This window comes from Leptidea sinapis, chromosome 6 (assembly GCF_905404315.1).
Source record: "Leptidea sinapis chromosome 6, ilLepSina1.1, whole genome shotgun sequence".
Classification (NCBI taxonomy): Eukaryota; Metazoa; Arthropoda; class Insecta; order Lepidoptera; family Pieridae; genus Leptidea; species Leptidea sinapis.
Window position 1 is genome coordinate 16101139 of NC_066270.1, and position 25504 is coordinate 16126642.

The 25504-nt window shown below is 36.9% G+C and overlaps 1 protein-coding gene across 5 annotated transcripts in view; it reads left to right on the top strand.

The window, feature by feature from the left end:
* LOC126964822 (nuclear factor NF-kappa-B p110 subunit-like) overlaps positions 1-25504 on the top strand; it is a 52619-nt gene that overhangs the window by 25078 nt on the left and 2037 nt on the right. For 3 of the 5 annotated variants that reach the window (XM_050808116.1, XM_050808118.1, XM_050808119.1), the window contains 6 exons: positions 9235-9407; positions 10908-11045; positions 12690-12859; positions 13678-13788; positions 14292-14453; positions 18271-20708. In XM_050808116.1, the coding sequence (XP_050664073.1) occupies positions 9235-9407; positions 10908-11045; positions 12690-12859; positions 13678-13788; positions 14292-14453; positions 18271-18411 (895 nt within the window). In that variant the 3' untranslated portion in view covers positions 18412-20708. Of the gene's footprint in view, positions 1-9234; positions 9408-10907; positions 11046-12689; positions 12860-13677; positions 13789-14291; positions 14454-18270; positions 20709-25000; positions 25143-25504 lie in introns of those variants that run through there. The other 2 variants (XM_050808117.1, XM_050808120.1) reach the window with 2 other exon arrangements.

The window sequence follows — 25504 nt, forward strand, 5'->3', positions numbered from 1 at the left end:
TACTCACCTCTTCTGCAAGATCCTGGGTTCTTCTATATTCGCCTGAGTGTGCTGGCGACCCCCAATATATATTTCGCGGGACACTTAACGAAGAAATCACTACGATCTCACGGCGGCAAATCAACAGGAATACAAGGATTTCCTGGATTTATACTTAAATGTTGCGGGAGCTCAACCTTCGCGTGCTTCGGGTACTTGACGGAATGTGTGTTACGCCATACGACCATGGATGTCGCGGCTCGCGGTTTATTCTTAACTTGTACCGGCTAAGGTGCTAGGATACAGGTGTAAGGGGTTAAGGAAAAGGTTGTGTGTTATTAAGGACAATTGGCGTTACCATTTTCACCCCCCTTTAATGGGTCACCATTAAAAACCCTTCGTAAGATAAGAAAAAACTATGACTCTAGAAACGTACGATGTATGAGTACACATACGGATACAGAATCACGGCGGAACGGTACAACATTAATCATGCTACAAACTAAAGCGGTTCGCGTAAATAAAGAAATATTAATAAACAAGACTTACTCTAAATATAAATAAAAACTAGCGGTAGAATAATAGAAGTGCGGTTATATTTTATTGTTTAGGTAGAGGACACAAACGTGCGACCGGACGTAGATAAGTTCCCTTGACGGTTCTTACAGTGCAAACGCGCGTGACGCTGTCCTTCAAAGGATGAACCTTCTCTATGAGCGCCAGGGGCCAAGATAGAGGAGGAACACTATCATTCATTACAATTACTACTGTCCCTGGCTCTATGGATGCGGTTGGAGTATTCCACTTCTGTCGAACTTGTAAGCTGTGGAGGTATTCCATTCTCCAGCGGTTCCAGAACGACTGAACCAAATTATCTAATAACGAATGTCTATGAAGTAAGCTGACTCGGTCAGACTCCACTTCAGGCGCGGGTATAGAGTTTAATGGAGCGGTATGTAAGAAATGAGCTGGAGTTAGAGTCGAGAGCTCAGCGGGGTCAGAGTTGTAAAAACGCATCTGTCCGATTACTCGGAACAGATGCGTTTTTACAACTTTTACAACGCTTTCCCAGGCACCTCCGAAGTGCGGAGGATTTGGAGATATAAACTTCCACGTTATTCTACTCTCCGCGTACTCTATTTCTAATTTCGGACGGTACTCTACATCGAGGAATTTATATAACTCGCGAAGATAGGAATTACCTCAGTCGAAAGGCCTCAGTCGATTAAAAGCTTGTGAACAAGGTTTATTATTTTTTATGTTATTATATTATTCTGCAAAATATTTGCTTTGCAGAGCGCGGAGTATTTTATTTTGAGCGGAGTTCATTTCACTGGCAGATACTGAGTCAGTTCTGCGGCGGTCTACAGACACTGTAATAGCGCTGCGGCGTGATTTTACATTTATAAATCTATAACGTAAGAAACAATGCGAAGTAACTTAGGCCACGATGAAATACGAAGTGCTAAATCATATAGCACGCAATACTTTATTGGTGAAGACACCATATGCGTTAAAAGCTTTTGTTCAGGTACGTTACTAATAATTTGTCCCTCTAAATATTTAAGCGGCCATTCAGACGTATTTGACGAAGCCCATGGGACCACCATGGGCTTCGTGGAGCCATAGAGGATGCGTGACTAACTTCCTCGGCAAAATACCACGCGAAAGGACATCAGCAGGATTGTCGATACCTGAGACATGATAGAAGTTGTCAGCCGGAATGTTTTCCGTAATCTGAACAATGCGGTTGGCAACAAATGTTTGCCACTTATGCGGTGAGCTTTTAGTCCAATATAACGCTACCTTAGAGTCGGTAAAGGCGTATACATCAATCGGACCATAATTGGAATAACTGTCGAGGACAGCGCGGAGTAACTTAGCCATTAAAACCATAGCACATAGTTCTAAACGTGCAATTGTGACGGGTTTTGTCGGGCTGACTTTAGATTTAGCACATACTAATCGAACAGTGTTGCGAGATGACGCATTAACATGAGCTTAGATCACCGACCCATAAGCCCTTTCACTAGCGTCAGAAAATCCTAAGAGTGTGACTTTACAACCAATAAATACGCCAATGTGTCGCGGTACGCGGAAGTCATTAAGAGACGGCAACTCTAAACAGAATTGTTTCCACTTTTTTATAATATAAGAAGGCGCCCATCATCCCATTGGAGCCCGAGCTGCCAAAGTTATTTTATCAATAACTTGGCGTATACAATGGCGGGATCAACGAAACCCTTTATATCCCATAGGCGGGCAACTGACGACAAGATGGAGCGCTTAGTGCACTTTTCATCTGCGGCGGGAGTGGTAACTTTAAAATAGAAAGCATCCTCATCGTTATGCCGATGCAAGCCTAATATCATGGATTTATCAAATTCAACATCACAGGGAATTTTATGTGAGTCGGGAATATGTTTTAAAACAGTTTGACTGTTACTATTCCATTTGACGAGATCCCACTGTGCGCCCTTGAACAAGTCAATAACTTGATGTGCAATAGCGACTGCTTCTCGTTCAGTGGGAACCGAGAATGCGTGATCATCCATATATTGAGATGAAAGCGCGATAGCACTCGCGAGCGGGTATTTTTCTCCGTGCGTCGTCTTCTATGAGTTGCCTTACTGTACGCAACGCATGGTATGGGGACGACGCTAAGCCGAAACAAACTCTTTGAAAACAATATAACTGCAACGGTTCGTCAGGATGAAAGCGGTATAAAAAACATTGATAGCGGCGGTCAGATTCGCGCATACCTACCTGCAAGAACTGTTCGCGGCAGTCTGTCGTCATAGCAACGGCATGAAAACGAAAATTCAAAATATTTTTTATTAAGTCGCCTTGCAAGTTCGGCCCTGTATGCAGTATATCATTAAGCGATATCTTCCTTCCAGTAGTATGGGTGGAGGCGTCGATAACAATACGTAAACGAGTGGATATTTTGTCTTCACGCACTACACAAAAATGCGGAATAACGTAAATCGGATCGTGAGTATCATAGCGCGGCGCGGGTGCGATGTAATTTCTCGCGATATACTCTCGTATAACATCATCATAAGCCAATCTTAATTTCGGCGATGATTCTAATTTTCTTTCGAGCCACAGAAAGCGTCTACGTGCGATATCGAAAGAGTCACCAAGTGTGTACACATCCCCTTTGAACGGAAGGGCAACTATGTATCTCCCACTACTGGGATCGCCGGTCGTGGTTTCTTTATAAAATATTTCGCATTCAACATCTTCTGGGTGTTGAATGGGCGGCGTGGAGGGAGAATCTTCAAGCTCCCAGAATCGCTTGACTAAGGAGTCAATAGCGACAGGCTCTTGAGCAGCACAAGTCAGAACATGTTGTGAATGATATGTAGATATTGTAGGTACGGAACCCATTAACACGTACCCTAACAACGTGCGGAACGCGGAAGGTCCTGGTGAGCCACGGGCTGCGGATATTATTTCAGAGAGAGATAAATGCGGGTATATACGAGGGGAGGTCAAAAAGTTCGCGGAATGACTGGGAAAAAAGATGAAATGATACATTATGTTATTTTTCCTTTTCAATATATTCCCCCTTAACACGAATACATTTTTGGGATCTGGCATATAACTTATTAATACCGTCGAAAAAATAGGTTTTGTCTTGGGCGTCAAAATACGCCGAAATCGCCGACTTGACTTCATCATCGTCTCTAAATTTTTTTCCACGCAGCTCTTTCTTCATCTTTGGGAATAAATAAAAATCGCTAGGGGCCAGGTCTGGACTGTAGGGTGGATGGCGTAGTTGTTCAAAACCGCATCGATGAATGGCAGCCGTCGCAACATGACTCGTGTGAACGGGCGCGTTGTCGTGCAAAAGGAGTACACCTTTTGTCAGTTTTCCTCTTCTTTTTTCTTTAATAGCTTCTTTTAATCGGTCCAATAGGGAAGCGTAGTACTCTCCCGTTATAGAAACACCACGTTCTTTATAATCGATCAAAAGAATACCTTCAGTATCCCAAAAAATAGTCGCCATGATCTTTCCGGCCGATTGCGACACTTTAAATTTTTTTGGGGGTGGTGTGCCTTTTTTGTGCCACTGCATCGACTCCTGCTTTGACTCAGGCTCATAGTGGTGAACCCAAGTTTCATCACCGGTTACAATTCGGGCCATAATTTCTTCCCTAACTTCTCCACAGCGGTCCAAATACTCGCGGGAACAGTTGACGCGCTCACGTTTTTGCAGCGGCGTGAGCATTCTCGGGACCCACCTTGAACACACTTTACTCATGCCAAGATGTTGATGAAGAATATTTAAAATTGTGGTTTCTGATACTCCAACTGATGCTGCAAGTTGTTTCTTCTTCAACCTTCCGTCTTCCAATACAAGTTTTTCAACTTTTTCAATGATTTCCGGCGTAGTGGCCTCAATGGGCCGTCCAGGTCGAGGATCATCTTCAATTGACTCCCTTCCTTGCTTGAAAAGGCCGTGCCATTTGTAAATCATGGTTTTACCAGGAGCAGAGTCTCCGTAAACAGCTAACATCTCTTGCAAAATAGTTTGAGGCGTTTTTCCTTGTTTGGTGAGGAACTTTACGACGGCGCGATGTTCAATTTTCTCCATAGTGGCTAGTTTGTTCCCGATTTACTTGTTCACTCGTTTGTAACTCGAAAGCTAATGACCCAATTAGGCTAGAAATTGGCATATATAGTAATTATGAGTTACTCAAGTAGCGGCTACCTGGAGGAGCGACCTCACCCCCGCCAACCCCGCCATTCCGCGAACTTTTTGACCGCCCCTCGTAGAAGCACCTATTAAGGCGTCAATATTATTAGGTACTCCGAAGGACTCGTCAGCCAGCTGTAATTGCGATAAGCGTGATAACACGGACTGGTCTATCGCAGCGGTAGGTAAGAAATCGGTAATCTGATCAACATCGAGCGGTGAAAAATCAAAATAAATGTTGTTGTCAAAGCGGGAATAAAACCTTAAATTAATAAGCGAATTGTTTATTATTTTTTGTTCGCCACCGAACCCTTTCACAATAATACGTTCGATGCTTAGCGGTTGATATCCTAGGCGATTGCAACATTCCTGCGTGATGAACTGACATTGCGATCCGGAGTCTAAAAGTATTCTAATGACTTGCGGTTTATTATGAATATCGTAAACAATAACTTGAGCGGTTGGTAATAATACAGCGGTGTTTGTATTCTGAGCGCGGGGTGTATGATTTCTTGCACATAGTGCAACATTGTTACGCACGGCGATATGCTCGTCACCACGCGTGTCGCGAATCTCGCGGTGATGGCTGTGATGGTGATATTTCTCTGGTAAAATGTAGCATTGTATGATGGTTTGATTTACAAACGCGACATGATGTACGAGAAGAACAATTAATAACGCGGTGGCTAAGACTTAAGCAGTATATACAAGCCCGGTTTTCTTTTATGAATTGAAATCGCTCCTGAGGAGACATTTTATTGAACTCCTGACATTTGAATAAATGTTGATGAGTAATGTTTTTACACAAACATTTGCGGGAAGCACCGGCAGTGTTGAGATACGTTTGATAAGTCGGGGCGGTGTTACTGGAACGGCGGTTATTATTATTACTTCGCGAAGTACTAACAATCGCCGTAGTACCTTGCGAACATTTCAACACTTTAACGCGGGCCTGTATAAATTCGACCAACCTATCAAAGCTAGGCATCTCGGATCCACACTGGGTCTCGAATGCACGCACCGTCTCCAAATCTAGCCTTTTACATGCAATATGTACTAATATTAAATCACTGAGATTTTCTAACTTTAAGTATTGCAAGGCGCGCACTGCACTTACAAAATTATCATTATATGAATTAAAGTTAAACGCGGAACCTGATTGTATTGCTTTAAATCCTAACATTTGATTTAAATAAGCAGAGACGAGCAACCGCTTGTCGTCGTACTTGTCTGTTAGGGTTTTCAAGATTAAGTTATAATTCTCAGCGCTCGGAGAAATACTCGAGATCACACTAAGAACCTTTGATGACAGTTTTCCTAACAAATAATATAGCCTTTCAGTATTTGATAACAACGGATTGTCATGCACGGTAGCCTTGAAACTATCATAAAACAAGGAAAGTCGCGAATATCACCCGAGAAGTTTGGTAATTCTATAGGCGCTAACTTAGGTCTAGACTTATGTATAGCGTTCATATTATCATAAGAACCCGTCGAGACGCTCGGTTGCACTGTGTATTGAGTCTGTAATCGTTTAACGCGACTATATAAAGATTCAAATGCTACTAGACTACTATAGTCAGTCTTTGCGGATGGCGTTAAATATAATAAGCGGGGGTTATATTTCTTTAATGTTTGTTTAAACTCATTACGAAGTTCGTCAATATTCGCGGATTCATCTAGGAATCTTTCCCTAGCGGCGGTATCAATATTAATACTTTTCTGTGATAAATCATATATATTTTGTACTATTTGAAAGCTAACTTCGCGTTCAGCTTGTAGCATGACCAATTCCGAATCCATCTCGCCGTCGGAATCCGAAGATATACGAAAATCTTTCTTAGGTGGCATTGTTTATAATCTAAAATAATACAAATCAAATTTGAAGGTAGTTCTAATAATGAGAATGCGACGAAATTAAGTATGTCGCTTTTAATCTTTGTTTGCTCTCGACTCCCTTACGCGGGCGGATTATAATGCATGACCCTTCAAATGAATGAATTTTGTGCCATGTGTATGCAAATTGCAATTAGGTATTATTTGATATCAATTTATGTAATTACTATTTAATTAGATTAACAATAAACTATATAATATTATGTGGGGTTACGTGCTACTAATTAACACGGCGGGAAGTTAAATATACTATTGCAAACACGTGTGCACACAGTTGTAACTTTTAAAGAAATCTATAGATATTTAATCAAATTAACTTATTTAAATCACTAATTGAGACCTAATTAATGTACTCAATAGAGCAGTTATAATGTTTTATGCGGAATAATTGCCGATAACCGGCTGTAACGCGGTATGATTTAATGCGGTAGGTACATAAACTAAACTATAAAATTCTAAAAGCCTCAAATCCGGCTTTTGGAGCCGGTAGGACGAAGGACCACAAATATGGTTGCGCCAGGGAATTTAAAGTGGACTGTATTAATAAAAAGGGGTACTCAGGTGAACAGAACAGGAATTATTGAAGTAAAGGGAATAGCCGGTACTCACCTCTTCTGCAAGATCCTGGGTTCTTCTATATTCGCCTGAGTGTGCTGGCGAACCACAATATATATATCGCGGGACACTTAACGAAGAAATCACTACGATCTCACGGCGGCAAATCAACAGGAATACAAGGATTTCCTGGATTTATACTTAAATGTTGCGGGAGCTCAACCTTCGCGTGCGGGTACTTGACGGAATGTGTGCTACGCCATACGACCATAGATGTCGCGGCTCGCGGTTTATTCTTAACTTGTACCGGCTAAGGTGCTAGGATAAAGGTGTAAGGGTTTAAGGAAAAGGTTGTGTGTTATTAAGGACAATTGGCGTTACCATACAGTATGTAAACAGCTTAATGAAATAAATGAAAATACAAGTCATACTGGTCCACAGAAGTATAGTAAAATTAATAATTAAATTAAAATCCCTAAATTAAAAAAAGAAATTTTCAAAGAAACTAATTATCAAAATTGAATTAGAAAAAAGAAAACAGTCTGTTTAGACTACATACTTTGGCCCCGAGGAGCGACAACGTAGCTCACGGTGGCGAATTGGCTGTTACTTCTCTTCACGTAAACAAGCTCTTAACAATAACATAATTATTAGCGAAGAAATGAAAATTGATTGAAACATTTCATTTGAAATAATCGCGGGCTGCTTATAGCACTCGCTTGGACACTCCAGACGGCGATACACACATTCCGAAAGCTCGCGTTAAACTGAATAACAAATTACAAATACTTACATAAAATGGCGAAAATAAATAAAGGCGTAAAGAGGGCATACCCCACAATTCTAGTTTATCGATACTTATTTAGTTTGGTGTATTATGTTTTATTTAAATTATATTTTTATGACAACGGTTAATTAGGTCCAGGGCAGGCTATATATTGTACGGTGCGAAACTCTTCGTGTAAGTTGGTACGATTTTTGATAGGTTGTTTTCAAATTACAAACAAGTAATAAATTGTAATTGTTTAGTTCTTCCTTATTCACGATCATTATCTCTAAACTACTTCATAATTTATAAAAATAAAAATTCTGAAGCTGCTTAGTTTTAAATACCTTGGTAGGTGTAGTATTTTTACAATAATCATTACAGAACAATTTCAAAATAGACTTAAACAGCTTATTATTTATCGATTACAACTCCCTTTAAAGAAAGCTAATTATCAATAGAAGAAGTCCTTCCCTACGCCGGGCGACGACCTTGCCTTTGAATAGCGCCGCAGTCAAAGAGACACCGCTACGTGTGAGATACACGTGCCGGTGTCTTTGACGGCCGCGGGCGGCGTAATTCAAAGGCAGCTAGGCAAAGCGGCAACGCCTTATGATATTGAAATATTCAAGTTCATTAAATCATTGACCCAGTCACCTAAATCTTACAGGACGTTTAAATTTGTTCAAAATGAAAAGCCTACTTTTTGACAAAACCACTGCACGGATTTCTTTAAGTTTAGGTATATCGTCAGATAATATGCTAACAAGTATGTAAGTACATTTATTTCATATAAGTTGTTTCCATACTATATATATATATATATACACACACACACATTCATACACGAACACACACATTTCCCTTTCACACCCCTTCCTTTCTTCTCTGATCGTGTGAATTTTATAAATAGTTGTAAAGTATAATACTACAACTTTTATAAATATTTTTTTATGAAAATAAGGCACAAGACGAGCAGGACGTTTAGCTGATAATAATTGATACGCCCTACCCAATACAATGCAGTGCCGCTCCGGATTCTTGAAAATCCCCAAAAATTCTGAGTGGCACTACTGCACCACTGGTGAATAAATTGGTAATAATAAATAATCTTTAAATTATATAATTTGTGTAATTTTGTTTGTCATAAATAAAGGTTGTCATAAACAGCGGTGCCTCCGCAACACGAAGTTTATCGGGAGACACCTGCCCCTTGTTTTTGAGTACTTTTTGTTAAAGTAATAAACAAGTTTATTATTGTAATGAATGTTTATGTTAATATTCGTCATAAATGAAGTGTATCTAGTTAACAGTTGTCAACCAACCAACCCAGGTTCCTCCACATGTCCGTCAACACCCGGCAGCCCAGCGTCAAGATCACCGCGGAGCTGAGCCACAGCCTGGGCATGGCGCACCTCCTCAACCTGCAGAACCGGCACTTGCAGACTGCGCTACACCTGGCCACAGCTCACAACCACGCCTTGATACCTCTACTGATCAGATGTGGTGAGGAACGATACTGTATTTCTCCAATTATGTTCAAACGTGCTTCATAGAGTGTCTTATATCGTATTTATTACGGGGAGTGTTCCGACGACCTGTTTCACCTGATTCCTGCCGCCGAATTCCACCTTCGCACTTCACTCCACAAGTTAGGATATCATGAAAACGAGATCCGGAAATGTCTCGAAACGTCGGGTTAACTAAAATAATAATAAAATTTAACTTTTACACAAAATCTTATGCAAAAAAATAAAAACATGGCGTTTTCATCCTTTAAAAAGTGTGCACGCCATCTACAGAATGAGGTGGTAACTACGAGAACAGTACCAACTGGATGTGTGGCGGTCCTCCACAGTGCGGTTTTCAAGGAGCTTTCTCTCACGTACTACAAACCTGTTGAATGAGGTTCCTTGTGCGGTGCTTCCGGGACGATATGACATGGGTACCTTCAAAGAAGCGCGTACACTTTTCCAAAAGTTCGTCAACGCTCCTGTTCAACTACTATTTTTGAAGTGAAAACTTCTCTAGCCTAGGGAAAATCTCATGTGTTCGCGTCACCGACATGCTCATGACTCGCAAGTAGTATATAAATAACTGGGTGACCGAGAAGTTGACGTCCAAAGCTAAAATTTGAATTTGGCTCATTTTATTGACCAATGTTCTGGGAAGTTTTTAGAAATAGTTAGAAGCCATAGGCTCCCCATTTTTTTTTGATCCCTTGAACATTTTCATGAATTTAGCTGGAGCAGTTATCTTGAACTTATGACTCAATTCTAAACTAGTTCCGCATTGCCTAAACTATTCATAGTTTCTTATGTGGTTATTGCAACTGTAGTTAATAATTATCAACAATAAAATTAACTTAAAGTGTTCAAAAAAATTAGAAAAAAGTCCTAAACCACAATTAGGTGAAAAAAGCGGATAAAGGGGGAAAAAATTATTATCTCCTAAACTACGCAAATTCGAAGAACATACATTCGGATACTCATCACCATGAGGCTTTCAAATTTTAGTTTTGGACGTCAACTTCTCGGCCACCTGTATAAATATATATAGATATAGTTACACACTTTTTGGTTGCGTGAAATCTCGCGAGTTCGCGTCACCGACATGCTGATAGCAGTATACCTGAAGTTATACAGCTGACGTATTGTGCAAGATTGGTACTGTGTATATCTTATAAGTTTTTTTTTATGATAATAAGGGACGAGACGAGCAGGACGTTCAGCTGATGGTAATTGATACGCCCTGCCCATTACAATGCAGTGCCGCTCAGGATTCTTACACCTGAGCATCTCCATCTCTAGCCAGCCCTTCAGACCGCCCACACGCAGACATAAGAGTATTAGATTTAAGGTTCCCGGGGGCGAAAGTTACGTAAACAGAACCACAGTAAAGCGGGGCTTACACTGTTTTCTACACTATCTAACTCGTTCTAGCGCACTCCGTCAGTGAACACCCGGCTTTAATAGATATTTGTATTGTTATTTTATAACGTTGCAGGTTGTGACCCCATGTTACAAGACGAGGACGGTAACAATGCGGTGCATTACGCCGTCATCTACGACGCAGGACTGGAACACTTGTTGAAGGCTATGGATGAAAATAATGTCCCGCGAGACTTGGACGTTTACAACTACGGTACGGAAAAATATTTAAATATATAAATTTGAATATTTATAAATATTTTTGTCACGCTACTTGTAATTTATGTTCTATGGAGGTTTTTTTAGTAGTAACGAGATGGTTTGTAGTAACGAGACAAGCGTTTAGCTGATGGTAATTGATACGTTCTGTCCATTAGAATGTAGTGAAACTCAAGATTCTTGAAAAGTCCAAAAATTCCGAGCGCCATTATAATTGTTCTCGTTACCATGAGACATAAGATTTCTCTCTCTATCTATTGTCCATCTGCTCTATTCTTTAACTACGGCGTCTTTTAGATCGAAACACAATAATGCTTACACATTACTGCTTCACGGCAGAAAAACGCGCCGGTACCTCGCGCTGTTAAATGCCCTTCCCCATTCTTTGTATGATCCGGGGAAGCTCGGACCGCACACATATAATAGGATACACTAGCTTAAATATTAACATAAAGTAGGCTATGATTAACACCATAAAAGGTATAAAAGGCATTTATTTTCTCAAAATTGATTGCTTTAGAATTCATTTTGATGTTATTTTAAACAATACCACAGCTCCGGAAACAAATGGCGCTCTAAGAGCGAAGAAGCGAAGCAAGAAACTCTCCCAGTATTCTTTTTTTGCGATCTTTTTAATAAAACATATTGTACCGTCGTTTCTATTGCTATAAAATTATCATAATCTAGTCCCAGGCTGTCCGATCACTTAGATATTCAGCTGTGTGGCTGGGACTCTATTATAAAAGTGTTTATTTACATTCATGCTTTAAATTCTCTATTAAAGAATCTGAAACAGTTAGGTTATTGTTAACATTAAAACATCCAATGTTTGAGTAACCATTACATTACCCAAAAGAGTGTTGTAATGTTGTACTGAATTTCATCTCAACACTCCTATGTTTTTTTATCCCTTTATTCGCAAAGAGTTTTAACATATAGTTACATTCTTATATTGCTTGTGGTATCTGTATGAATCTCAAAAAAAGAACATTTTTGTTTACGGGCGCTCCACTCTCCGAGTACGTCGCGCGCCGTAAAAAAAAAGTAGGTTATTCGAATTTCCGCCATTTTTCTTCGATATTTTTGAGCGATTCATTTTAAACGCTGCAAAAGAACATTATATTCGAGTGAATTTTAATTATTGAACTATACAAAATGTAAATAACTACTAAAATAAATAATTGTTTCATTAATACTTAGTCAATTTGTATATATTCAGGAATGAATGATATTAGGTTACTACTAGGACTGGTGTTTTAACTTTTAATGTTAACAGGAAGCCAACTGTTCCAGAATCTTTTAGAGGATTCATATTCTGGGTGGATAAAGTCTCGTATGCAACTGTTGATAATTAGGTATTAAAACACTCACTATGATAAATCAACATTCGTGTTTTAATACCCCTTATCACACAACAGTTGCATAAATAACTATTACATTAACCCTTAAAGCTGTTATGTATTTCACGAAGCCTACTAGAATTAGTTAGTTAGGGATTGCGTCCCTTATTTTTAGTGTTATAATAATGAAATTCACTATTAAGAGCAAAAGAATGAACAAGTCATTTAAAAATGTTCCTCCTCGATTCCTCTGGCGTTGTGTGCGCGGTGCTCAGTGTGATGACCCTGTCCGTGCCCAGATCGCCAGACGGCGGCCCACCTGTGTGCGGTCCTGGGCCGGCCGCGCTCCCTGCGCCGCCTGCTGCGGGCCGGCGCCCGGGCTCACGTCCCCGACGGCGCGGGCCGGGCCGCCCTGCACCTGGCCACCGGGCTGGCTGACTACGAGGCGCTCCTGGCCGCCATCGCACCCGTGAGTCTATTCATTTATTATTCTTAAAGTGAAATCCCTCTCTTTCAGGGATTAATTCTACAAATTACCAATGGGAGGTGCCTATTTCTGCCGCGAAACAGTAATGTGTTAACATTGCTGTGTTTCGGCGGGTGTGTTTTTCTGACGGGCGCCGTTGCTGGTGAAATTACTGGGCAAATGAGACTTAACATCTTATGGCTCAACGTAATCAGTGCAATTGTATTGTCGCTGAGAATTTTTGAGTTTTTCAAGAATCCTCAATGGCACTGCATCCACATAGGCATGGTCCATCAATTTCCATCAACCGACCGTCCTGCTCTCTCGTTGTTCGTCTCGTCCCTTATTTTCATAAAAAAAAATCATAATAACAACTATGACAAATACTATCTTTGACTCATTTCAACCTCAGTCCCCTGAAAACGAGATCCGGAAATGTCTCGAAACGTCGAGTTAACTAAAATAATAATAAAATTTAACTTTTACGCAAAATCTAATGTAAAAACATGGCGTTTTCATCCATTAAAAGTGTACACGCCATCTATACAATCAGATGGTAACTACGAGAACAGTACGACTACTACGAGTACGATTCAAGACACTACAATAAAACCACACTGCAGGCGGGGAGGACTCACTCTCTTCAAGAAATCAAAACTCAAACACAGATTAAATACCTACAACTAAATTATTGAACATTTTTGTAACTTCTATAAAATAAATATTTGTACAGTTGAATTAATTATTCATTGAAGTCAAAGACAGGCGGATCCCTAACAATGCCAACAAAAGTGTTTCATTTAAATGATATTGTTTTCCAGAGTGACATTGACATGGTGGACGGGCGAGGATACACCGCCCTTCAGCTTGTGTGTGACAGACCAGTGAGCGAGGAGACATTGCAGATAGCGAGGCTGTTGCTGGAGAAAAAGGTACAAGCTTACGGCGATTCTTATATCATATTATCTGTCGATCGAACCTGAATCTGTATTTCAGCAAGTTAACTTTAATGTATAGAAAACGCTTATCTGTTATCTATATATTATACGATTTAAATAAATTGGCTGTTGTAGAGACTGCCAATAGAAGTGAAAACTTTTAATATTAAAATTTGAAATCTCATAATGTCTTAAAATAATTAAATTATTAATTTAAAACTTTATTTTAGTTTTTGTTTTATTTTTAACTCGTTAACTTTCCGACATATTTCCGATGGCTTAAGACTACATTATTCCCGAATGCATAAATGTTTCTATTGACAGACAGCGTATGTCAGGTCAGCCAGTCAAATTATAATTATTTAAAATAATCCAAAGGTGACGCTGAGGTTGACACGAGTCGATACTGTAATAATTGTCATAATATTAGATGTTCAGTGACTTATGTATAAAAAAAATTTACAAATTTATTATATCGTTATTACTGTGTGTTGCAGGCGGATCCGAAAAAATTTAACAATACGAACAAACCAGCGTGGCAGCTCGCGATGGACAAGCCAGAGCTGATGAAGATACTGCAGGACTACGGACACATCAGCCCTGGACTGACTGCAGGAGTCAGCAAGGTGGAGCCTGAAGACGAATACGAGTCATCTGAGGTACGAATATCACAAAATCATTGTGACTAATTTGACTTTAGTGTAACACCTTATGGTACTTGGTCACCGTCGTCCTTGATATCTTGTCACGCCACAGGAATAGCGGGAGCGTTCCTGGACTTTGGGACCTCGAAAGGAAAAACGGAACCCTTATAGAATCACTTCTTAGTCTGTCTGTCAAGACCCTCTATCTGGTAATGCGAGTTGAAATTAAAACGATATACTAAGGTCTACAGTCTCTCAAAGCTGTAAAAATCAAGCCTCTAAGTTAACGTAAAAGATACGGCCGTTTATGATGCAAAAAAACGTATATATTTCAACATTGTCAAGGGAATGGACTGGGTATTTACCGTTGACCTTGAATTATGAAATTTAGAAAACAAATACCGTCTTATTCTGCAACTAGTATAAATTATATTTACTTTAATAAAGAGATCTTCACAGATACTTTTATACGTCATTTTATAATAATTTAATAATAAATTTCATAATTATTACACAATAATACTTTCATAATTATCATAGAGTTTATCCCATTTCAATCATATTGGAAATTGTAGCAACAAAGTCCCAAACAATGTCATCATTAATGTAGTCTAGTATGTTAATATATTATGATTCTGTATCTTCTGTCTCTCAGCGAATCTCTCACCCGTACGTTATAAATTGCTCGAATAGCATATTCTGCAAAACGAAAATAGTTGTATGTTGGCTGCATTTCCCCACAGCAAAATACTGTACGACATAACACTATGGAAATAACTAAAGTATATTAGCCGGGCTGTTTCAATGTCAGTTAATTGACGAATTTTATAAACCTCGTAAGCTACAGAGTAGAGTCCATTTGATAATCTCTCTGTATGTGGACCTATTACTATGAATGTAAAGTAATGCACAGGCACTTAGTAGTCTACAAGTCCAACTCCACACCGTTTATTAGTACACTGATTTGTACTTGTCTAACGTTACTAGTAACCAATCTTAAGCAGTTGGTCTGCTTCTCATTTAATATGAAATTGTTAATGTAGTATAGCAAATAACACTACATCGTGATTATCCTTATTGAGTTGTGGTAAGTCATTAATATATACTAAGAACAAGAAAGGGCCCAGAATTGAACCCTGCGGAACACCCCTAGCGAGCACTGAACCAGGAGACCTCTTTCCATTGACGTCAACTTATTGGATCCTATAACTTAAATATGAAGCAGGAAGGTCCAATGAAGGTATTTCTAATCCCGTAGTGGTGTAATTTCCTGATCGATGTCTCGTGAAAAACACTGTTGAACACCTTAGAGTTTAAACAAATTACAATTAATGCCGAGTGCATTACGTGAACCCACCCAGGTATCGAAGATATGATTTAGAAGCTCACCAGCATCGGTTATCGAGCGACCCCTTGTGAAGCCGAACTGTTTCGAATGCAACAGTTGGTTTTCATTAAAATTACCTTGCAATTGATCTAATATTAAAAAATTTTACTAAATGAAAACTTTACGAAATAAAATATGTGGGGTCTGATTTAAATCAGGTAGATTTAAATAAAGATATAATTTTATTACATTTCATTAGATCAGGAAACTGACCACAGTCAATACAACTATAAAATATAAGAGCCAACTCTGTTAATCATTGACTTTGTGACATCAACAGAATTACCCCACAGATCGGTGGTCTTCTTCAAGTTTAAAGAATTAAAGATTTTTCCGACATCAATCGGATTAATATGATAGAAATTAAATTTAATTAAACATATTATCTTTCAATACAGATTCAACAGCAATGGGGGAGGAATTAAGAAATTTAGTTGCAACTGAAATATCTGCAAAATGTTGTTCGAAAGCTGTGGCTACTTCTAAATCTGACTTAATAACCCTGTTATTGATATTTAATGAAAAATTTGAGTTTATATTTTTTATTTTTCCATAACATTCCAGGTAATTTTCATTTTGGATATTGGAACTTCTTTTTTGCAAGTACACCTTTTTGCAGGCACATCTTTTTTAAATAATTAGAATAGTATTTCCCATACAGCAGAAATGAATCTAATCTATAATAATTCCTTTCCTTTTATGAGGAAAGATACCGACGGTCGCCCACATTGTCATCAATATACTATGTTATCATTAATTGCGATTCAAGTGTTTCGATTAATTGTGTACAGTTTGAACAATAACACTTAATAAAATAAAATTTGATTGTGAATATTTTAATTTTCAAAGCATCTTACTAAACCAAGTAAGTATTTTTTCATTATATAACCTAACGTTTATTATCTTGTAGAAATTTTTTTCTTGCTGTAAATTGTTTATATATGTATAAAACGTAAAGTCCTTCCCATTGATATAGACATTCCATCTTCCCATAGTCACGAAATTTAGCGTAATGCCATGTCTGAACAATGTACAAATACAGGAAAAAAAATCTGAAAATCTTAAATCTCCTGTGTTGCTACAAATATTGAACTGTGAAACCAAGCCATTGAGTACAAAATCTCTACAGATGACGCGAGAGTTGAATGCAGAGTTCAGGAATGCGATAGTAATATGACCTAACTATAATTGATGATCATCAATTATTTTAACCTAATAATTAAATCCCAAATTTTTCTTCTGCCTTTGTTCAACACACATGTATAAAACATTTGGCTATGAATAAAGAATCGGATCACTCATTACGGGTATAACTTGAGTATTAACGCGATAACGTGATAAGCGTACGCTAACTGACGCGTAAGCAGGCGCGCGGGGGGAGATGCTCCCACTCTCTACCTCAGGCCCCGACTGCATTCAACTGGCGCTATAACTGTTAATGTTTTCCATACTCTGTTCTTATTGTATATATTTATTCCTATATTATTGAACCAGCACGGCACCATAATATGTGTAATAAATAACTTGTGAGTCAACTAGGTCACTAGACGAAGCAACGATGAAGTGCGATATGAACGAGGCAATACCCCTCGTGCTTACGTCTGCGGTAATACCGGTTCGTTCGAATGCGTACCGGTGTCTGGTACTCGTATTTAGGCACGAACAGAAATACTTTAAATCGGTTGCATTTAATTGGAGTTCTCAAGTCCCAGTCTTATTTAATCAAATTAGTAGATACTCTTTTCCCTAATGTAGTTGTACCACCTATTCTGTAAATGGCAGTGCTTAAACATCTTAAAGCAAGTTTTGTGACAACCCTGACCTCTAAGACTAGACGTCGAGAACAAAAGAGTTGACCCTCTGATAAAGAATAGTGAAATTACATTTATTTTATATTCGAGTTGGAGCAAATTCCGTCCTGTTATTGTCTCTGAATTGTATAATATATATAATTTATAACCACTATTTAGATATATAGAGGGGATGGCTAGAAACCAGCGCTGCATGGAAACACGAATCCATGATTCCATGTCAGATGAAGCTGAGCCTTCTCATTTTGTCTATTGTTTCATCGCGTAGCCTAATTATGCATTTTGTTTTTGTAATGTTCTGTATGGCAATAAGGAATTTATTTATTTATTTATATTTTATATATATTACATGTATTTGGATAAAATATTTATTAGATTTGATTTGTTATTATAAAGCTACATTGTAAAAAACCATTACACAGATGTAACAATTTATAGTATCCTTGACTATTTCACAAAGGAATCTGTTACTCCAATAACTTCAAACCATAACGAATATTGTGTTTTAACAGAGCAATTTTTCTAAATATATTGTATTCGGAATAAGAAGATATTATGCTTTACAGATTAGTTTTAGTTTGAATTGAAGTCACGCCAAGGAAAGCTTAATCGTGGAAATGTTTTGTTTTTGTAGAAAAGGAAGCGAAACTCAGGTGTGTCGAAGAAATGGTACTTACTGCCAAGAGAGTCGGCGTCCGATGATTCTGACTATGAACTATGCATGCTACCGACGATATCACAGAGGAAAGAAAGTGACGAAGAATTACAACTATGACTCGCATATTATGGTGCCAAGAACTTCAAAGACAATCCAATCTTTACTTATAACGCCTTATTCGAAACATTTTTTGCCATTTCTTGTGCTTGGCGATGAATAAAAACTCGTTTTTATTGAACGGAACATGATGGACTCCGGTCAGTCATTAATTAAATAAAAAATATAGGAAAATGGTTCAAATTGTATTTATGACAATTTTGAGCTCTTCGAGTTAAAAAATCTGATAAAAGATAAATAAAACCTTATTTTATAAATTTTCAAACCTCAATTACTTATGAATGAGCAAACAGATTTTCACGCAGTTGTTCGCAGTTTTTTGAGCCTAATAAAGAATCTTTGAGATTCAATTCATCGAACTTGGAATTTCGAAGTAATTCCGAAAAAACACTTTTCGATTTTCTTTCGTCAACGATAACTCACGAATGAATTAATCGATTTGGTCCGAGTTAGTGGCAGATGACGTGGTTTTTTGATGTTAATAGCAGTTTAGTTTTTGGAATCGATCGGTAATGCCATCTAAGTGAAGGTGACGAGCGTTGTTGTAGTGCCGCTCAGAACTTTTGGTTCCAAGAATCCTGAGTGGCATTATAATGGGCAGGGCGTATCAATTACCATAAGCTGAACGTCCTACTCGTCTCCTCTCTACAAATAGAATTTGGGGTGTAACAAAATAAAATACGCCATTTAAAAAAATATTTATGTACTGTTTTCAATTTTTTTTTGGTTGTATTATATGTGTTACTCATTCGCTTGTCATTTTTATTTCGTACAGAGCTGTCATTATTTGACAATTATTGTAGTTCCCCTCAACCCGCGAAAATTCAAATATTTTTATTTAAAATAGGATTTTCGGCATGGTATGCCTCAGACCTGGAGGTCTACTCGCAAAATCGACAACGATACATTTGGAACGATACGATAATACTCCAAATATATCGCAACTGTAGGACTATCCTACTCTTACAAATGTTTGAATTCCTTATCGTTTATCGTTCCATAGACTAATATTTTGATTTTTTTACGATGATAGTGTGAATAAAATATGTTCAAACCTAAACATTATCTGTGCTATGTGGCTGTTAAGTGTCAAAAGTCAAAACATAGTTTAAGCGCTAAGGACCATGCCAGACTCTGCACCACCAATTTGGTATCATTTTAAGTAACTCAACCCTTCTCGTTGACTTTCTATTTCTCAGGCGGCCATTTGCATTATTTCTACGCATAAACGATCAACAAAATGACTTAAATGACTTAGTAGTAAAAAAATCCTGTTGAATAGTAAATCACATATAATTATTTCAATAATATTTATTAAGTATGTATATTGTATGGCAAATATATCTATACAACTTGAAACGATAATAGCATCGACAGCCTAGAAGGTGTCGTTGAGATTATCGTAAAAGTGACTTTTGATTATTTGTGAAATTCGAATATTCATCTCTGACATTTTCAACTAAGAGTAGGGTTAGGACCGATATTATCGAATAATGTTTCGTTCGTTCAATCATCGTTTCGACATTGATAACGATGTAACTAAGAGTAGGATTCGACACGACTAATGCGACGATTTATCGAATATCGATTTTAGGAGTAGGCCCCCTGAGGAAAACGGGCGCAATAAACTCAGCGGTCTTCTTTTTCTTCAAAATTGGTTACAATAAAAATGGGTCGGTCGTCTAACTTTCAATTATAAATTCTTCTTGGATTCCGTGTCGAATGGTTAATTCCTCCAAAGCCTTAGATTATTGCGGTTAATCCGTATTCATGACAATACTTTCATTTATTATTTTATGTTAGATTGAACATTTGCGCTAATGTTACTCCACTCATGGTAATGTTCAATATAGTTCCATGTTATGTTTTTATTATGTACTCAATCTACTTAAACTAAGTCACAAGTATTTTGAATTTATGTGTATAGTTCGATTAGCCTCTTATATTTTGAGTTTTATTTTATCTAATTTTGACTTGATGACTGTGACTGACAAAATTGAAATTTTGAATTTTTGACACTATTTTGTATAAGTACACAAATGAAGGAAACCTTATTTTTTTATTATTATAGTACCTACTTATTTTATTATATAATATATATATTATTTGCTGTAAAAACTTAAAAAAGCAAGAAAGAACCCGTTTATAACAAAATAAGAAAATATGAGTGAAAATTTTTTAAAAAAGGTAATTAAGGCCGATTTTAGCCTTGTTATTATATAATTATGTATCTCGATATCGTATGAATAATGTGTTCAGTTGAATAATTCAATTAAATAAAAGTATAAAGATTCAAATGTGTCTTTCATTATTATATCTTAGACTCTGGCCAGCGAGTCGTGGCAGTCAAAATAAGCAGGAAATTTATTTGGAATCAAGAGTAATGCTAGGAAATATAACAGATTCCACTGGTTTTACCACCTCTCCGTTTAATAAAATATTCGCATCTACATTTTTGACATTTGGTGCGGTAAATTTAATATATTTAGTTTTATGACTATTTAACAATAAGTTATTCACGCTAAACCAGTTTACCAAAGTCAGATAGAGCATTGTTTACTTCGTCATATAAAACTTGGCTTCTTTTCACTTTGAATATGAGTGAAATGTCATTCGCAAACAATATTACCTTGTGTTTTTTTTTTCTACAAGGTTAGGTAGATCATTTATATAAATTAGAAAGAGGAAGGGTCCAAAAATAGACCCTTGTGGTACCCCCATACCGAGAGGAGTCCCAGGAGATCTCCTGCCATTCACGTCGACCCTCTGAATCGTATCAAATCAAATCAAAATATTTTATTGCAAGTCACATTTTACAGTAGGATGGTTGGTACATTAATGGGTAGACAATATGTGACGCCCTGCAAGGGCACAGCAACGTTATACATAAAATAAATAAGTCTTATACATTTTTTATATTCTTATACTATATTGTAACTAATTCTCACACTTGTAATTAAAAAATTCGGGTAAATCGTAGAAGCATTTTGAAACTAAAAAAATTTTAAGATGTCTTTTAAATAGAGAAGGCTTCTCTTTATTTTTAATTTCGTTTGGGATGTGGTTATAAATTTTTATTTCCATGTGATGAGGGCTCGATGACACTAATGACATACTTGTTTGGGGAATTTTTAATTTGTTTAAATTTCTATTATTTCGCTTGTTATTTGGTAGTGTTGAGTATAAGTCCGAATGTTTTTTAACAAATTTACATGCTTCTAGGATGTAAATTGAAGTAAGAGTTAAAATTTTGTGTTTAATAAAATATGGTCTACATGAATCCATCTGCTGAATATTTTCTAAAATTCTGATACATTTTTTCTGTTGAATAAATATATATTTTATTTTACTACAGTTTCCCCATATTAATATTCCATGTGATAATCTAGAATGTGCATATGCATAATAAGCAGCAAGGGCAGATTTGAAATCTGTTACGCGTTTTAGTTGGTAAAGAGCATAAGTAAAAGATGACATTTTGCTTTTTAATTTCTGTAGATATGGCTTCCATGTCAAGTGTGAGTCTAAATCAATTCCCAGTAGTGTAGCTGTGTCAACTGTTTCAAGTTGTGAATTTTTGTAAGAATAAGATATATTTAAGGGGGATTTTTGATAAGGTTTAAAAGGTATAATTTTAGTTTTATTAATATTAAGTTCAAGATTATTATTATTTAGCCAATAAAAGATTTTGTCCATTGTAATATTTAATTTTTCTTCTAGTTGTTTTAAATTAGAGCATGGGATCAAAATAGAAATGTCATCAGCAAAAAGAGTACAATCATCATCTATTAAGTTAGGAAGATCATTTATGTATATGAGAAACAATATACAACCCAACACACTGCCCTGTGGAATCGATCCTGATAAGTGAGCTTTATTAGATCTTATGTGGTCTATCTTTCCAGTTTCAAAGTTAGTATTTTCTATTTCCACATATTGAAAACGATTATTAAGGTAAGATTTGAACCATTTGTGGGCAATTCCTCGAATTCCTGAGAGAAATAATTTTTCTAGTAAGATATCATAAGAGACTCTATCGTATGCTTTGCTCATGTCAAGCAGTAGGCCAACTGAATATTTTTTATTATTAAGTGAATCAAATATTTTTTGTATGTATTTGTATATCGCTAAAGTTGTGGAATGGTTGTTCCTGAAACCATGTTGGCTTTCATTTAGGATATAATATTTTTCCAGAAAACTACTTAGGCGTATAGCCATTGCAGTTTCAAATATCTTCGCTGATGTAGGTAGAAGGGCAATAGGTCGGTAATTATTTACATCAGATGTGTTTCCTTTCTTATATACCGGTTTTATTATGGATATCTTTAGATCGTCCGGAAATAATCCTTCACAGAATGATTGATTAATAAGTTTAGTGTACGGGTAGGTTAAAATATCAGCACATTTTTTTATTAAAAAAGGGGGGATTTCATCTATTCCGAAAGAGTTTGTATTCTTAAGATTTTTTTTTATGTTAAAGATGTCTTTGGGTTCAAACGAATTTAAAAATAACAAATTAATTAATTTATTAGAATTTATAGCTATATTGTCGTTTTTTACTTTAGGGCTTGATGAGATGGGTAAATAGAAACTATTAAATGTATTAGCAATAATTTTCGGATCTACTATAATATTATTCTCTGAAGATTTAAGACTTATGTTTTGCTTTATTCTTATAGTACTTTTATTTGTTTCATTTTTTATTATTTTCCACATGGATCGTGTTTTATTATCAGCTGAGCTGAATTTACGGATATTTATAATTTTCTTAGATTTATTATAATAACTTTTTAAAACTTTGCAATATCTCTTATAAAAATTTGTTCATACTTTATTTTTGATTTGTGATACAAGGAGTTTTAATAATCTTTTATTTTAACATGATTTTTTAATTCCTAGTGTTAAATAAGGTTTATTTTGGTTTAGAGTAAATTTTGTTAGTAATTTAGGTATGCATTTATTCAGGGCAGTAACAATTATATTTAGGAATATCTCATAGTTTTCGTTAACGTTATTGTTAGGCTTAAGTTGATCATCCCAGTTGATATTCGCGAGTTCGTTTTTAAATTTATTGATATTAAAGTCATTAAATTTACGTTTTAATTTAATGAAAGACTGAAAATGATGCCCTTGTGATCTGATAATCCAAAATCATATACTTCATTTTTTGAGCCTTCTAGATAGAAATTTGTAAAAATTAGGTCTATGTACCTTTTAGTTGTCGGAGTTATTCTAGTAGGCTTTGAGACTTTTTGATGGAAGTTATAACACAACAAGAGGTTATTGAGTCTGCTTTTTTCCTTTGCATCTAGAAAATCAACATTCATATCTCCCATAATAATAATGTTTTTATTCATTTCTTTTTTATTAATGTTAATGAGGAGATTTTCTAATAAGTTGTAAAACAATTCTACTTCTCTACTACTATTAGGCCAGTACAGATTAATCAGTAGTAGATTATTTTTAGGTAGCTCTATTGCACACACTTCGAATACCATTTCGTTATAGATAACTGACATATCAACACGTTCTAAATATTCTAAATTATTTTTAACAAATATTCAAACACCGCCGTTATGATGTACACGACAGAAGGAAGCTGCCATGATATAATTATTTATGTGTAATGTTTTTTGTTTTTCTATAGATAACCAGGTTTCCGAGATACACATAACTTGTAGGTTAGGTAGGTAGATTAGGTATTATTTAAATATGAGATCAGAAGATCGAGGGCAGATTCTCTTATACCATAGAGACATTGTTTCCTGCGTTGAATGTTGAACACAATGAAAAGCCTTAGATAGATCACAGAAGATACCAAGTGCATTCTGTGATTCTTCCCAGGCCACAAAAATATTCCTGATGAGTTCAACACCTGCATCCGTAGTCGAGCGTCCCCTAGTAAATATTGTAAATATAGTATTGTCTAGATCTATCTATATCTCTCAATCTGAGGCCTCAGAGATTGTAGATTACGTAATAGTGCAGATGAAACCCCGTCACAGATCCTCTCTGAATGTGGTCCTTTAATGCGTAAACGTGCGTAAAATAGGATCTCTTTGGGAAGTCCAATTCTTGAACCACTTGAGATACGTTAGCTCACTGAAAAGATATAACAAGATTCATGAAAAGAATCAATCTCTTATAGCGCTATAGTTAACAGCGGCTATCACAATAGATCACATTGGTTGCAGTAAAACAGGGCTGCACTGAACTGTATCAAAGCCACTATACAAACAATAAATCTATATAGCGCCTCTTGCTGGTAGACAACCGATCAAATTAGCGGGCGTGACAAGCTGCGTCTTACACTCGCGATTTGTACGTTACTCTGTGTTAGTGTGCGTGTATTGTGCGAAATAAAGGTTTACATTCAACTTCTATTTTTTTCGACGTTTTCACAGCTGTCACAGTCTATCTAGATGTATAAATGATTAATGCCAAAACCATTGTCTAGTTTCTAGAATACCAAACTATGAATATGTATCGATTGCCGGTAACACAAGCACTAGACTACACCTGCTTATGAACTAGAAAATACTACTTGTCTATGTCATTTTTAGAGAGTATTCTTACAATTGTAATTCAGGAGTCCTGCGACGAAAGCGAGCCGGAGCTAACTGTCTTCCACGACACCGTCCCTAAGATTCTGGACGGCAGCGGAGGTTGGCGCGACCTGGCCTGACATTTGTACTGCAACTATTACGAGTCCTCGGATAGAATATATCACGGTAAAATACTGTTTTTATTATATCATCAGTTAGCACGATAAGTAATATGTTCTACTTTTAATGGAAGTGTAGGACTAATAACGAGTCACCCTATGTTAAGTGATCAGTGCCGACTACATTCTATCATAATCATCATATCAGCCGGAAGACATCCACTGCAGGACAAAGGCCTCCCCCAAAGATCTCCATGATGATCGGTAGTGCGCTGCCCTCATCCAACGTATTCCGGTGATCTTGACCAGATCGTCGGTCCATCTTGTGAGGGCGAACTAACCAGGACTTTACTGTCCCATGTGTGATGTGCCCTGCCCACTGCCACCTCAGTTTCGCAACCATTTGGGTTATTTGGGCTACTTTCGCAT